The sequence below is a fragment of the Rhinolophus sinicus genome, linkage group LG11, assembly GCF_036562045.2.
Source record: "Rhinolophus sinicus isolate RSC01 linkage group LG11, ASM3656204v1, whole genome shotgun sequence".
Taxonomy (NCBI): domain Eukaryota; kingdom Metazoa; phylum Chordata; class Mammalia; order Chiroptera; family Rhinolophidae; genus Rhinolophus; species Rhinolophus sinicus.
In genome coordinates this window covers 6,426,844-6,441,747 of record NC_133760.1, presented here as the reverse complement: position 1 = coordinate 6,441,747, position 14,904 = coordinate 6,426,844, and the positions used below count along the sequence as shown (strand labels likewise).

General features: G+C 49.5%; 1 protein-coding gene and 2 long non-coding RNA genes across 10 annotated transcripts in view; 2 read left to right on the top strand and 1 right to left on the bottom strand.

Moving 5' to 3' along the window:
- The window catches only part of LOC141567723 (uncharacterized), an 11,454-nt gene extending 8,982 nt beyond the window's left edge, over positions 1 to 2,472 (top strand). Inside the window, exons 2-3 of the long non-coding RNA XR_012490560.1 lie at positions 1,163 to 1,281; positions 2,268 to 2,472. This is a non-coding gene — a long non-coding RNA (uncharacterized LOC141567723). The remainder of the gene's footprint in view (positions 1 to 1,162; positions 1,282 to 2,267) is intronic.
- The window catches only part of LMTK3 (lemur tyrosine kinase 3), a 19,847-nt gene extending 14,173 nt beyond the window's left edge, over positions 1 to 5,674 (bottom strand). Inside the window, exons 1-7 of one of the 5 annotated variants that reach the window (XM_074316158.1) lie at positions 5,495 to 5,631; positions 5,303 to 5,349; positions 3,483 to 3,595; positions 2,467 to 2,600; positions 2,051 to 2,201; positions 1,490 to 1,566; positions 901 to 1,019 (exon numbers count right to left, since the gene is read on the bottom strand). In XM_074316158.1, the coding sequence (XP_074172259.1) occupies positions 901 to 1,019; positions 1,490 to 1,566; positions 2,051 to 2,201; positions 2,467 to 2,600; positions 3,483 to 3,558 (557 nt within the window). In that variant the 5' untranslated portion in view covers positions 3,559 to 3,595; positions 5,303 to 5,349; positions 5,495 to 5,631. Of the gene's footprint in view, positions 1 to 900; positions 1,020 to 1,489; positions 1,567 to 2,050; positions 2,202 to 2,466; positions 2,601 to 3,482; positions 3,596 to 3,717; positions 3,819 to 5,302; positions 5,350 to 5,494 lie in introns of those variants that run through there. The other 4 variants (XM_074316160.1, XM_074316157.1, XM_074316159.1 and 1 more) reach the window with 4 other exon arrangements.
- On the top strand, positions 2,723 to 14,904 carry LOC109452507 (uncharacterized). Of its 4 annotated transcripts, none has more exons than XR_012490557.1 (3): positions 2,723 to 3,391; positions 7,061 to 7,157; positions 14,614 to 14,904. It is a non-coding gene; the product is annotated as an uncharacterized LOC109452507 (long non-coding RNA). The 4 variants fall into 4 exon arrangements; XR_012490558.1 differs by lacking the exon at positions 2,723 to 3,391 and adding an exon at positions 5,831 to 5,948; XR_012490559.1 differs by lacking the exon at positions 2,723 to 3,391 and adding an exon at positions 5,848 to 5,968.

Below are 14,904 nucleotides of genomic sequence, written 5' to 3'. Positions count from 1 at the left end.
CAGGAAGGACAAGCCAGGGGGGAAAGGCAGGGGTCCTGAGGCAGGAAAGAGGCTGATATGTGGGAGGGTCAGAAGGCCAGTGTGCCTGGAGCAGGGCTCCAGTGGCAGGAAGGGAACCGGGTCAGGCCATGCAGGGCCTGTGGGCTATACAGAGGAGTGGGACTTTGTCCTGTGGGCAATAGGGAGACATGAGAGGTTTTAGAGCAAGGGAGTGATAAAGTCCAATGTCTGGGTCTCTCGGGGTAAACCCCACTTTTAAACTTTCTGTTACACACTCTTTCCATGACAGGGAACTTACTACCTCACATGGCACTTATCTAGTAAATATCAGAGTGAAAGGGAGACCAAGGAGTGAAGGAACAGGGTCCTGCCTTCCCAGACCTCCCAGTCGAGTGGGGGCATCTGCTCTGGCCATTTTGGCTGCCTACTCAGGGCACTGGCCTGTGATTGACTCCACTCTTCCTCATCCAGAAAGCAGGAACCTGAGGATGTACCCCAACACAGTAATGGGATGTACCCCACTCCATTACATGTTCAACACAGTAATCTCACATCCTCTCAGCTGTCCTCTACCTGAGAACCCTCAGGCTTCCTGGACTCCCTTTCCAGTTGAAGATACTGATGTTCAGAGTAGAGAGGGCAGGTCTCTAGCTCTGCTTCTGTGCCCTCCCCTCGCCCTCTTCTTCCTGCCCCTCATTTCACATCCCAGGCTCTGTCCCAAGAAAGAACCCGAGGCTCAGAAAGGGAAATTCTCTTTACTGAGTGGCACAGCCTGGAAGAGGTAGATCCAGGATTCAAACCCATGTTCAACCCCACACTATACTCCCCCCACTCCCAAATGTTACTTTCATGAGGCACAAACCTGGATATTGGGGCCTCCAGGGCCCGTGTCCACCTTACCTGTATGGCTGTGCTTCCGAGATGAACTTCCGCTGCTCCAGGGGCCCTGCGCTGGCTCGGAGCTCCTTCACTACCACCTGGGCTGGGGTGTAGTCGGAGAAAATCTCCCCCAAGATCACCTGGTCCAGGGGACCCAGCAGTCACCACTTGCGGTTTCCCCAGCCCCCTCCCCTGGGACCACCTCCATCCCACCGCTGGCTCTTGACTTCCCTGTTCTTTCCAACCTCTCCCTTCATGTCCCACCACCCTCATCCCCCACCAGATGCGGTGTGAGAGACTCACGGGCCCAGAGTCCGGTGGATGCAGGGACGGATGGAAGGATGGACAGACGGACGCGAGGAGAGCCGGGTGGCGAGGCGGAGTGATCAATGGAGTGAGGAGGTAGGCGCTGATCGACAGATGTGGGAGGATGGAGGTGGGCGGGAATGGGTGAGAGGTGGACAGAGGTGAGGGTGATGGTGGGCTGAGGGGGCAGGAGGAGGAGGTGGGGGGCAGATGAGAAGTGGTGGGAGCATGGGGGATGGACACAGAATAGCAGCACAGCCCCGGATTGTATGGAACCCCTGCCTCCCACCTCAGCCCCACTCACCTTCCCAAACCAGCCACTCCCAATCTCTTGTAGGTAGCTGAGGTGCTGGCGGCTAAGCCCCAGAGGGGTGGTCATGTCTGAGGGGGCAAAAGGGGGAGGCCCCTGAGCCTCTCTCCCTTTCCAAGTGCCACTGACACCTCCCAACTTAGTGGGGACTGGGGTAAAAGCAGACACCAATCTCTTTCCATTGGCTGTCCCCAACATTCCAATGATAGGACCTCAGTCTCCTCATTGGCTGCCCACAGCTTCCAGCACCCAATCCTTCCTTCCCTTTGGCATCCCAAGATCCTATGACATGACTTCAGTCTGCCATTGGCTGTCTCCGAGATTGAGATCTAGGCTTCCCTCACCATTGATTGCCTCACAAGAATCCCCAAATCTGGTTTTGGATTAAGCAATCTCTTCCACCAAGATTACTCTGACTCCTTCTAGGGTTGAGATTCTGGGGCTCCCATCCCTACCTTTCCCCTTGGCTGCCTGGGGCCTCAGCTCCCTGGCCCCTGAGGGAAGACTCTCAGGACCATACGATCCTAGTCAGGGTGTCAGGGTGTCGGGCAGTACCTGAGTGTGAAGGCTGCGGGGCAGGCATCGGCAGGGAGACCTCAGCCAGCGGGAGAATGTAGACATCAGGCAGCGACTGTGAGGAGGAGGTCTCCTCCGCTGGGGGAGTGTACTCCCCAGAACAATCCTCCCCTTCAGGGTTCTCAAACTCCTGGGGCCAGAAGGGGTGAGGAGGGGAGAACACAGGGCTGAGACATGCCATCATCCTTCTTATCAGTAGGTCTTCCCATCTTCCTTACGACTGTCTCCAGCAGCCCAATTTCCACCCCAAGTCTCCGGATCTTGCCATGACTTCAGGACCAAAGGAGCTCTCGGACTCGGACTGACTGCCCCTCTCCCTCACCAACCACCTGGGTTGGGGGAAAAAGTCTTGCTGGAGTCTTCCTCCCCACCTTGAACCCTATCATGCACCTCACCTTGAAGCCGACATCTCCCCGTTTGCAGCACAGACAGGTGAGGAGGAGGAAGATGAAGGCCAGTAGGCCGGAGCAGGAAATGAGGACCACGGCGTAGGGAGGAGCCAGAGGGGCCCGGCCCAGGGCGAATCCATCTGTGGGCACAGGGCTGGGCTGGCATCCCGGCTTCAAGCCCGACTCCCGGACTTTGTGCCCCTTCCATCCGGGCCAGTCTTGACTACAACTCCCATGATGCTCAGTAACCAGGGGCCCCTTGTCAGAGGAGCCGGATGGGCCAGAGCATTGTGGGAGTTGTAGTTTGGAGCCTTCTCAGGTGGTTGGGGGTGGGGTCTCTCCTCGCCCCAAGCTGGGACCCCCCCCCACCCCATCACATCACCCCAGTCTTGGATGAATTCCAGTGAGAATTGAGGGAAGGAGGAGTAATAGTGGAGCCTGGAGCTCCCAGAATTTACAATACGCTCCCATCGACAGCCTCATTACCCCCTGTTTGGGGAAGAGGATGAACCCCTAACTGCAGGCTGGAAGAGGATTCTTGCCCCACGCTGGAACCCCCTCGTTAGAGGGGTTGAGGCGTGTTTCTTTTAAGGACGCTTGGAACGCACACATGTCCTCTGTTCCCAACCCAAGCCCCTGAGCAGGGAACCCCGCGAGCCCTGGGTCTCCCCAAAGCTAGAGACAGCCTCCAGAGCTGTGTCCGCCTTAGAGATAGTATTCCTCCCCGCGGCCCCCAATTCTCCCAGAGGCCCCGTCCTTCCGGGTTCCCTGCACACACCTGCACACACACATGCGTGCATACACACATGTTGCCCAAACGGACCCCCTCCCCACCCAGCCCCCAGCCTTCCTCCTACAGGCCCTACTGACAGAAACACCATCCCCTCGGCTCCCCAGGCCCTGGTTCGACTGCGAGAAGACGCGCACACAGGTGATGGAGCCGGAGCCCCGCGGACAGACTCCCGGGCAGGCCGGGGTGGGGGTGGGGGCCGCTGGACAGCCGGATGGCCGGATGGACTCACCGGGGTGGGCCGGGGACGCCAGGCAGCCGGAGGCAGAGACGGCCGCAAGGAAGATGAGGGCGCCGGGGGCAGGCATCTTGCCGAGGATGGAAAGGAGGTGGAGGTGGTGGCGGCTGGGGAGGAGGGGGGGGCGGGCCCTCAGCCCCCAGCCATGGGGACCCGCGCGACCCTGGCCTCCCCCCGGCCCAGGAGAGGGGCAGGAGATGCAGGACAGGGGGAGGGAGGGGCTGCTTACTGGCTCAGGTACCCCCCTCCCCCTCTTTGAAGGGGCAGACAGATGAAGGGATGGAGAGGACAGAGGAGAGGAGCTGGGGAGCCCGGGTTGCTGGGGTTGGGGGGAGAGGGTAGGATGGGGGGGCGAGAATGAGGGCCCCGCCCCCGAGGGCAGCCCGGATTGGGGGAGCAGAGAGCCTGTCAGAAGAAGGGTGGGAGGAGGGAGGATGGAGCGTCGTCATGGCAACTGGCTCCCCAGTAGCATTGGCTGCCAGGAGGGAGGGGAGGAGGAAGGACAGACAGGGACCAGCAGACCCTTGGGGGGGGTGCAGGGCCCACAGTGCCTGGCCCGGACACCACTGTGACATGCCACCAGCATGGACACGTGTGCTCCACGCCAAGATGCAGATGTCAGGCAGGCATACGCAGCTCACACATGGCTGACACACGTCGCAGAGACCCTCATAGACAAGCACATCATATACAAAGGTGGACAGCCATCGGCAGACGGGGACACGTACACGTCACACACAAAGACGCGAGGATGATGGGCTGCACTGAGAACGCACAGGCAGGCCGTCCCCTGGCACAGATGCACCCCGCTACGCAGGAACGGCAAAGCATCACAAAGATCCACACATGCCACAGATCAAGTAAAGCCCCAAATACACAGACACGCATGCCACAGACAAAGCTCCATGCAGACACCAGGGGACATGCTGAGGCACACAGTCAAAAACACATAGACAAATGGGTAACAAAGAACACCCATAGACACAGCATCACACACAGATACACACAAACATGCACATCGCACAAATACACAGTACAAATACAAACAGGCATCACTTGCAGAGACACGAAGACACACGACATACACACATACCACATGCACAAATATGTACAGACACACAACAGATACGTGGAGAGACAAGCACATCACATACACCAGTACACACAAACACAACGTACAAACCCATATATATAGACACAGAGACATAAAAGATACACATCTCTCACACAGACCCACATTTCACTCCCCTGAATACACACAGAAACATGGATAGGCACAACTCATACATGGATATAGACACACACAACACATTCAAAGAATCACAGATGCATATAAAACTATACACATCACATATAAAAATACATATAAATACATCACACACTGATAGACATATATCATAAATATACTCAGTCACACACATATATACAAAACCACACAGACACACAACACAAGCACACACATCGAATACATAGACATAAGGATATTTGATACACACATCACATAAACACACATGGATACGCACTTCACAAATATACACACATTTTATAAAAGGTTACAAAAGACATATTACTCCACCATAGTCACACATCACATACACAAATACACACAGCACACATAACACATACCAAAATGCACAACACATACGAAGACGTAGACACGCATCACAAATACCCACATTTCCTATGAGGTTACACAGCCATTACACAGTCATAGACACTTCACACAAAAATACACAATCATATTTTATTTTATGTATTTATTATGAGCATTTACTCTGCACCAGGCATTGTTCTCAGCGCTTTACAGATATTACCTTTTAATCCTTACAGCAGCCCTCTGAGACAGGTATTTTTATCATCCCTATGGTACAGATGAGGAAACTGAGACACAGAGAGGTGCAGTCACCTGCCCCAAGGCATACAGCCGGTAAATGGCAGGGTGGGGACTGGAACTAGGTCTGTCTGGGACACAGACAAAACAAGACAAGGACACACACATCACGTGCCAGGTGGCCGCCTCGGGGGTCACACCGCACCCCACAGCATCCCGAACCGCAGACACCTGGCAGCACACACTCCCACCCTGCGTGCCGACGTCTGCGCGGTCCGTGAGCACCTGCGATGCGTCCCTCCCGACCGGCGCTGCGCATCTCAGACGCAGCCTCACAACACACCGCGGAGGCAACTCAGACACCCTTTCCCCAGCACGGCCCACCCTGTCCCTGCCCCCCACCAGGGGTCCAAGACCCCCAGGCGTCCAAAACGCGCAGCCTTGGCCTCTTGGCGCGCCCAGGACAGGCGGCTCACAAACCCCGCAGTGCGCAGCCCCCACCCCCTACCCCCCACCCCCGTCAGGGGCCCCAGGGCAGGGGCGAGGGCTGCTTCTCGGGGGTCTTATTGGAGAAACTGAAGCAGGTTCATTGCGCGACGAGGGAGGGGTTGCCGGAACCAAGGCCGCAGGTAGCCTGACCATTGTGCAGGTAGAACAGAACTGGGGATACATTGAGCGGCCCCTGTGGCTGAAGGGCAAAGAACTTGGTGGAGGCAGAGGCTTATGGGAAGTGTCCCAGCCCTGAGACTTGTGGGAAATGTAGTCCTGGCTCATCCAGATGGGAGCAGGGTTAAGTATCTCCCCGGGAGGAAGCAGCGGCTGGTTGAGGGTAGTTGGAGGGGGAGTGGGGGGCGGGGTGTCCGCTGCCACGGTCTTTAGAAATGATGTGGGCGGAATTCTTGAGTTATAGGGAGCGGCATAGGCGGGATTGCAGTCCTAACTCTGTCCCTGGCTTGCTCTTTTATCATTATTCACTCAACTTTTATTAAACGTCTACTGTGTGCTAAGCCATGCCCTGTGCCAGAACCTGGGGGTGCAGCAGGGAATAAATCAAACGCGTTCCCTGCCCTTCCTGGGTTGGGGGTGAGGGTGACACAGGGGCTCGCCGAAGGTCCGCTAGAGTTTTTCAAACTATGAGCAGTGAGTCATTACCGAGGTGTGACTTCAAACTTGTGGGTTACAACCAGATGTATATATATATATTTTTTTTGAATAGTAAGATAGAATAAGCTAGAACATAGCAGAGTGCGTGCTGACTGTAAGGGAAATGTTCGTGTATGGGAACTTTTATTTCTGATAGTTCCTTTATTCAAAACCCTGGGGGCCAGATGTGTTTTGGATTTGGGAATTTTTAGATTTTAATAAGGCCGTAGGAACATATACTGTATATTCTGAGTAGCCCTCTAGTGTTCTGGGGCAGCCTGGCTGGCATCCAACCCTTTAATATTTCTGTGGTGCAGTCTATGGACGGCAGATAAATCATTTAAGGCTGAGTGTCTGTTTAGGTCAAGTTCCACCTCCAAACTTATGATAAAACTGTTTGTTTTAGGAGCTTTATTGATTTCACAACTGTGGATCTGTCTGTCAGAGGGTTTTCAAAATGTGGTTCAGGGTCCCCGTAGGGGTCACCAAGACTTTGTCAGGGGATCTGAGAGATCAAAACTATGTTCATAATAACACTGAGATGTTACCTGTTTTTTACACTCTCATTCTCTCATGAGTGTATGCTGGAATTTTCCAGAAGCTGCACAGCATGCAATATGGTGATTAACACAGAAACAGCTACAAGGATCCAGCAGTCTCCTGTTGAGCCAGACATTAAAGAGATTTACAAAATGGTAAGAACAATGCCACGCCTCTCACCAAATTTTTTTGTTTGGAAAAATTATTTTTATTAAAATAGGTTTAAATGTTAAATGCAATTGGCTTATTGTTATTCTAAAATACATTAATAACCAAGTATTTTTAAATGTATCAGTTTTAATTTCTAATGTGGTAAATTTTGATAGGCATAGCCCACATAAATAATAGCCCTTTGGGGTCCTTAATAATTTTGAAAGTATAAAGATTTGAGAACTGCTGTTTGTGTCTATGTATATCCTCATCACAACATATACCAGAGGTGCCAAAAAAATGTATACAAGTGGACACTTTGGTCAACATTGCTCAAGCAGTAGTTCGCCGTAATCAGAAGTGTCTGGATGCTGATGGTAACCACTTTGAGCACCTCTTGTAATTGCAGAAGTCAGACGTGACTTGTATTCATCTTTGGTTATCGGTATATATCGAGTATTACAATTTTAATAGTTTTTTCCTTTCTTAAAATGTGTATACTATTTTTGGCTATATATACATATATATAAACGGAAATACTATCTGAGAGAAAGTGACATATAACTGAGGCTTCATGGCAATCAGCCAGAGAAAAAGAGGGAACAATGACAATGGTGTGTTTGGGCAGAGGGAACTGCACGTGCAAAGAGGAAGGTAGGAGATCGCCGTTGAGGGGATGAAATGAGAAGAAATATTTAGTTTGCTCTTATTGCAGGCCAGGCACTGATACTCACCCACCCTTACAGAGCCATGCCTGAGGTGGGGGTAGCCATTGGGCAAACTGTCACACAAATAGACATGCAACTTCAAATGGTGCTAAGTGCAATGAGGGAGAAGATAGGGGTGTGCGATTTAGGCTGTGGAGAAGTCAGGTGGAGTCTATTCTAAGAAAGTGACAGTAAAGTCCAGGTCTGAGAGGGAAAGAAAGAGGTAGGGGGAGAGCAGGGCAAGAGTACAGGGGCCGAGGGAACAGCGCAATGGGTGGCTCTGAGGTTGGACAGCTGTTGTGGCTATGTCTGAATGGATAAGGAACCAGGGACATGAGTAATGTCGGAGAGGTGAGCAGGGGTCGGCTCAGTGGGCCATATGGTGGGGAGTTTGGGTGTATTCTCAGCCAATGAACTATTTAAGAGTTCTGAACTGAGGAGGAACAGGATTTGACCTCAGTGCCAATAGGGTCCCTCTGCCTGTGGTGTGGGGAAATACTGAGGGTGGAAGCCAGGTGCCCAGGGACAAGGTGACTTCGATGGTCCAGATGAGAGATGGTGGCAGCTCAAGCGGGCTACTGGCAGTGGAGGCAGAGAGGAGCAAATAACTTCAGGATAATAACAAGTGTCAGGGAGGATGTGGAGAACTCGGAACCCTTGGACTTTGCTGGTGGGAACAGTGCAGTCCCTTTCCAGAACAGTCTAGCAGGAAGGCAGTTTTTGGAGGTGTTAACCCTCTGCCTTCTCAGACCACTGGTGCTCTTATAACAAACACTTATTCTATGACACACAAAAAACAACAACAACGGCCTGGCAGTTCCTCAAAAAGTTAAACACAGAGTTACCAGTTGGCCCAGCAATTCCACTCCTAGGTATTTACCCAAGAGAAATGATAACACGTGTCTGCACAAATATTTGTACATGAATGTTCATAGCAGCATTATTCATAAACAAAATATAGAAGCCACCCAAATATCCATCAGCTGATGAATGGATAACTAAATGTGGTGTATCCAGACAACAGAATATTCAGCCACAAAAGGGAATGAATTCATGATAGATACAACATGCATGAATCTTGAAAACATTATGCTACGTGAGAGAAGCCAGACACAAAAGGCCACAGATTATACGAGGTATGATTAAAAAATACAGTGAATGCTGCTGCTGAGTGCCATCAGGTGATATTGTGTTTTTTGACCTTGATGGAATTGTGCAAGCTGAGTTTGTACTCAGGAACACTATGGTGAGCTCTGAATATTATAAGGGCTTATTAGAGCGTTTAAGAAATGATGTGCATAAAAATGGCCTGAGAAATGGGCAAACGGTTTCATCCTCCATCATGACAATGTTCTGTGTCACACACGCTTCTGGCACGGCAATTTCTGTCAAATAAAAACATTACGGTGTGTCCTCATCTACTTTATTCACCAGATTTTGTACCGTGCGACTTCTGGCTCTTCCCCAAAGTCAAAATGACCATGAAAGGTACATGTTTTGGATAGATTCAGAATATCGAGGCAGACACAACAGCGCAACTAAAGACACTCATGAAAGAGGACTTCCAGAACTGCTTCAGAAAGTGGCGAGAATGATGGGATAAGTGTGTTCAAAGTGAGGGGAGTATTTTGAGGGGGATTAATGGCAATGCATCTTTTACTGTAATAGATTTTTCTAAATTTAAACATTCACTGTATTTTTTTATCATACCTTGTAGGATCCCATTTATAGGAAATGTCCCAAATTGGCAAATCAGACAGAAAGCAGATTAGTGGTTGCCTTGGGATGGGGGCAGCTAAAGGATTTCTCACAAAGGAGATGAAAATGTTCTAAAATTGATTGTGGTGATGTTTGCACAACATGGTGAATATATTAAAAACCACTGAACTGTACACTTTAAATAGGTGAATTGTACGGTGTGTAAAGTCTATCTCAGTAAAGCCACTGAAAATTTGCTTCAAGCTATGTTTTGGCAGGAGACTGTACCAATCTTGGTGATGGTTTGGGCATGGGGGCTGAGGGAGACAGAAGTGTCTAGAATGCTTATGAGGGTGGATTAGACAACTGGATACACAGAAGGTCCTTCTGCCAATGACACAGGAAGTGCTGCATAAATGTCAATTATTATTGCTATTATTGTGGTGATCCTGTTGAAACTGGAATCAGATCCCATTGCTCCTTTGCTCAGAACCCTTCCATGGCTCCCATCTCACTCAGAGTAAAAGTAATGTCCTCACTGTGGCCCCCGAGGCCCTGTAAGATTGCCGCCCCTCCCCCCTGCAGTCATTTCTTCTCTGAACCTCAGCTCCTACCCTCTCTAACCCCCTATTCACAAGCTCTGGCCATACTGGCCTCCAAGTTCCTCCCATATTCTAAGCATGGTCCTACCTCAGGGCCTTTGCACTGGCTATTCCCTCGTCAATATCCACATGACTCCTTGCTCACCTCTTTTACATCAAAGCTCAAATGTCACCTCAGTGAAGCCCTCCCTGATTACCTTGTCAATAACTTTATCTCTCCTAGTCCCCATCTCACATATGAAATATCTCTCTTTTCTCTCTTTTCTCGGTATCACCGTGTGATCCATTAGATCTTTCACTTCTTTGTTTTGGTTATTGTTGTCTCTCTCAGTAAAGCCCCCAAAGGACCCAGATCTATTTGGTTCTCCTGTTCCCTGCTCTCTTGCCAGTGCCTTCTAGAGTTCCTGGCACAATAAATATTTGCTGAATGAAGGAAAGAATTTGAGGCCATTTCCTGTTGATGCCTTCACTGCTGGATTAAAGCCATGGCCCCTTCCCAGTCATTCAAGTGTTGCCCACTTGGCGCAAGTTCCAGCAGATGGACCCTGACCACCTATTTGGGAGAAGCAGAAGAGCAGGGTGTTGTGGGGATGCAAGAGGACATGCCATGTTGAGCCAGGGTCGCTTACAGAGAAGCTTCTGTAGAAGGTGATATTTGGGCTTAGCTGTGACGACAGCAGGGGCGAGGCTGAGGCTGGGGGTGGTTAGTGGAATAGGGAATGCATTCCAGGCCTGGAGGGATGGAGTGCACAAAGGCCTGGAGGTGTGAAACAGCTTGGAACATTTAGGCAACTTCCACCTGCCCCACCTACTGCCTCCCCAGCTCAGTGGCTCAGGCCCAAAACCTCAGAGTAGTTGTTGATTCCTGTCTTATTCTCACACCTCCACATCCCTCTGTCAGCTTTCAAAATATTCCCAGAGCTTGACCACCTCTTATCACCTCTGCTCCCACCATCACTGTTTGTTTGGACTGGTGCAGTAGCTTCCTTCTCTGTCTCTTCTTGCCATGGCAGCCAGGAAAGCCTGTTAACAGCTAAGTCAAGTCACAGCCTTATCTGCTCTCAACCCTCCTACAGCATCCATCTCACTCAGAGTAAAAGTCCAAGCCCACAAGATCCTAAATGGTCTGCTGCTTAATATTCCTCTGCCCTTATCTCTGGCCCTCTCCCCCTGGCTCATCCCCCTCCAGTCATCCAGGCTTTGTTCCTGTTCCTTGAACACACTGCGTAAGTAGAAAACTGCTGTCGTGCAGGGCGTCCGGTGGGGTCTCTGCTCCCGCTCCCCATACAAGAACGCAGGATATGGTGAGGCCAAAAAGGAACACCCACGGAGCCATAGGTAGGGGAGTCATACCAGTATATTCTCTCTGGCGGCACTATACTCTCACTGGAGGCTGGATCCACACTGTCCGCAAACCGCCATCCACGCTTGCCAGCCCAGCCGCCATCTTCTTGCTAGCCCCATTCTCTCTCTCTCTTTTCTCCTCTTCTAGCGTAGCCACAGCAGTTATATTGTGGCCAATGGCTCACTGGTTACAGCTGACGGCCAACTAGCCACAGCTGATGGCCATGCAATCACAGTTGGCCATTTACTACCTGAGCCAGCACCTGTCTATGTGAGGCCGAGAGCCCCCACAACTGCCCAGGGCCTTTGCACCACCTGTCTTCCTCTAGGGAATGCCCTTTCCCCAGATCTCCACCTGGCTGACCTCCTTGCTACAACCAGGCCTCTGCTCCTGTGTGGCCTTCCCAGAGCAGCCTTCCCTGGCCACCAAAGCTGCAGCCCCAATTTTTGCCTTCTCCAGGCCCTTAGCCCATTTCGTTTTACTTTATTGCATTCAGCTGTACCTGACATCGCGCTGCACATGTGTTTATGGAGCCCTTGAGGGCAGGATCTTTGCCTGCCTTGTTCCCGGGTGTCTGCACATAGAAGGTGCTCAGGAATCGTGTGTTTAGTGATTGGAGGAGTGAGGCTGGGGTGACGGGGGCATTGCGCAAGGGTGAGATTACTCTGAGCATCTACTGGGGGGTGGGGCCTTGACCAGGGTGAGCGGGGGGCACACAGCCTCCTCCTCCTTTATAAATCGAAGGGCCACTGGAGTATGAAGGGCTCAAGGAGGAAAATTTCATGAGCCTAGGATGCTGCTTCAAACCTCATTCATTCATTCGTTCATTCACTCATTCATTCACCACTCAACAAACAAACAGGCCTCCACCCTGGCAGACTACTGGCGTGGACATAAAGAAGGAAGCAGCAAGGACCACCATATTAATAACAATATTTTACTTCACTGTTAATGGGGATATAATTTACATACAGTCACACGCACAGATCTTCCAAGGACAGTTTGATGGTCTTGACAACTGCATATGCCTATGCAAGCACCATCCCAATTAAGACAGAGAACATTTCTGTTCTCCAGAAAGGTCCTTTGCACCCCTTCCCAGTCCACCCCCATCCCCAGGCAACCATCAATTTGCATTCCTTCACTATTGATTAATTTAGCCTGTTCTAGAACTTGGTGTAAATGGAATCATAAAGTCAGTGTCTGTGGAGTTTGACTCCATTTGCACAGATGATGATTTTGAGATACATCTGTACTGTTTAGTGTATCAATAGTGGTGTGTTCCTTTTTATTGCTGAGGTGCATTCCATTGTATGGCTGGACCATATTTTGTTCATCCATCTCCTGCTGGGTCTTTTTCAATATGGGGTGATTACCCATAAAGCTTCTGTGAACACCTGTGTATAAGATGGATCTAAGCTTTCATGGCTCTTGTGTAAATACGTTGGAGTGGGATTGCCGGATTGGAGGGTAGGGATATGTCTAACTTGATAAGAAAAGTAGCAGCATTTTTTGAGTGTTTATACTATGATGACCACTTACCAGGCATCGTGTGTTGTCATAACAACCCTCAGAAGCAGATATTATTATCAGCTCATTGTATAGAAAAGAAAACAGAGGCTCAGAGGGGTTACAATCCTTGCCCATGTCCACAATCGCAGGAAGTGAGAGCGCTGGGACTTGAGCTCAGGCTGGTAGGCAGTTTGCCACCAAATCCAGATCTTTCACTGGATTTTATTATCTAGAGGGCAAGAGACATTTGTGCAAACCTTTTACTGAATTGGAGGCAACATCTTTGCCACCAGAGCCATCTCGGTCCTTCGTTTACTTATTTATCTTTGATCATCATTTACATAAAAGCCACAAAAATTGGAAACTACCTCAACGTTCATCAGTAGGGAGTGGATTAATAAATAGGGTACATCCATCCTGCAAAATATGATATAACTGTCAAAAAGAATGACAAAGAGCCATGGACTGGCAGAGAAAGTGCTCTAAGATGTATTGTTGACTGAAAAAAACCAGTTCCGGTTAACAAGTACAGTGTGATACCATTTATAAAAGAAAAAAATAGCAGTAACAATCCAAAGCTGCTTTCTGAGGCAAATACATACATGTATGTAGGCTCTGAAAAAGGTATGCAAAGATATAAAACAAACTTATAGTAGCAAAAAATAGGAGTGGGCATGAAATGTGAAGTCTATATCATTTGAATTTTTTTAATATTCTGGTTATAGGCAACACACTTAATTTTTTCCAGCTTTATTGAGGTATAGTTTGTATAAAAAACACTGTACATAATATATACAATTTGGGTTGTTTGGACATATGTATGCACTTATGTTGCCATCTCTACAATCCAGGTAATAAATATACCCATCACCTCCCAACCTTTCCTAGTGGTGTCCGTGTGTGTGTGTGTGTGTGTGTGTGTGTGTGTGTGTATTGTTTTTGGTTTTTGGTCTTGGTGGTAAGAGCACTTAACACAATATCTACACGCTTATCAAAATTTTAAGTACACAATATCATATTGTTAACTGTAGGCACTATTTGCACAGTATGTCTCTGGAACTTTTTAAAGAAGAAAGTGTTCATGCCTACTGTGTCTCTCTATATTTTTGGTTGTTAATTTAAAAACTTAGATAATGCTAAGGATGCAAATAAAAGTTTGAACCAATGTTGTGGATACACAGAGGTGAAAGCAAATGTTTCTACTGGGGCAGGGTTTGTGAGTCATTAAGGTAAGCAAAAGAGATGACTTTGAGGAGCCAGGAGTTTGCCAGGTAGATAAGAGGGCAGAAGGGAGGGCTTCGGGGTCCATACACTTGCATAAAGAAAAAAAGTCATGTCCTTCTTTTCACTAACCTCCAACTGAAATCTGGCATGTCATTCCATTTTTGTGGATGACTATACTTCCCAAATATGACCTCAACCATATCTCCCATTCCACATGCTCTTCTGCCACTTTCCCATTGGGCGATGAACTCTGTATCCCTATTTCTTGAATCTGGGCGACTGCCTTGGACAATGGCGTTTGATGGAAGTGATGCTACGTGAGTTCTGAGGCTATGTCATAAAAACGCCATGCACTTCTGCCTTGTTCTCTTAGAACAAACTCTCTTAGAACTCAGCCTCCATGCTGTGAGGAAGCCCAAGAGTCCACGGGAAAGCTCCCATGGAGAGGACCTGAGGCCCCCAGCCCCCAGCCCCAGCTGAGCAGTTAGTCCACAGCCAACACCAACTTGCCAGCCATGTGAGTGAGCCAGCTTGAAGGTGGGTCTCCCGGCTCCCAGAGGAGCCATCTCTGATGTTGCCTCACGGATCAAAGAAGAGCTGTCTCCACCGAGCGCCGCCTAAATTACAGATTCAAGAGCAAAATAAATGATTGCTATTGATTTAA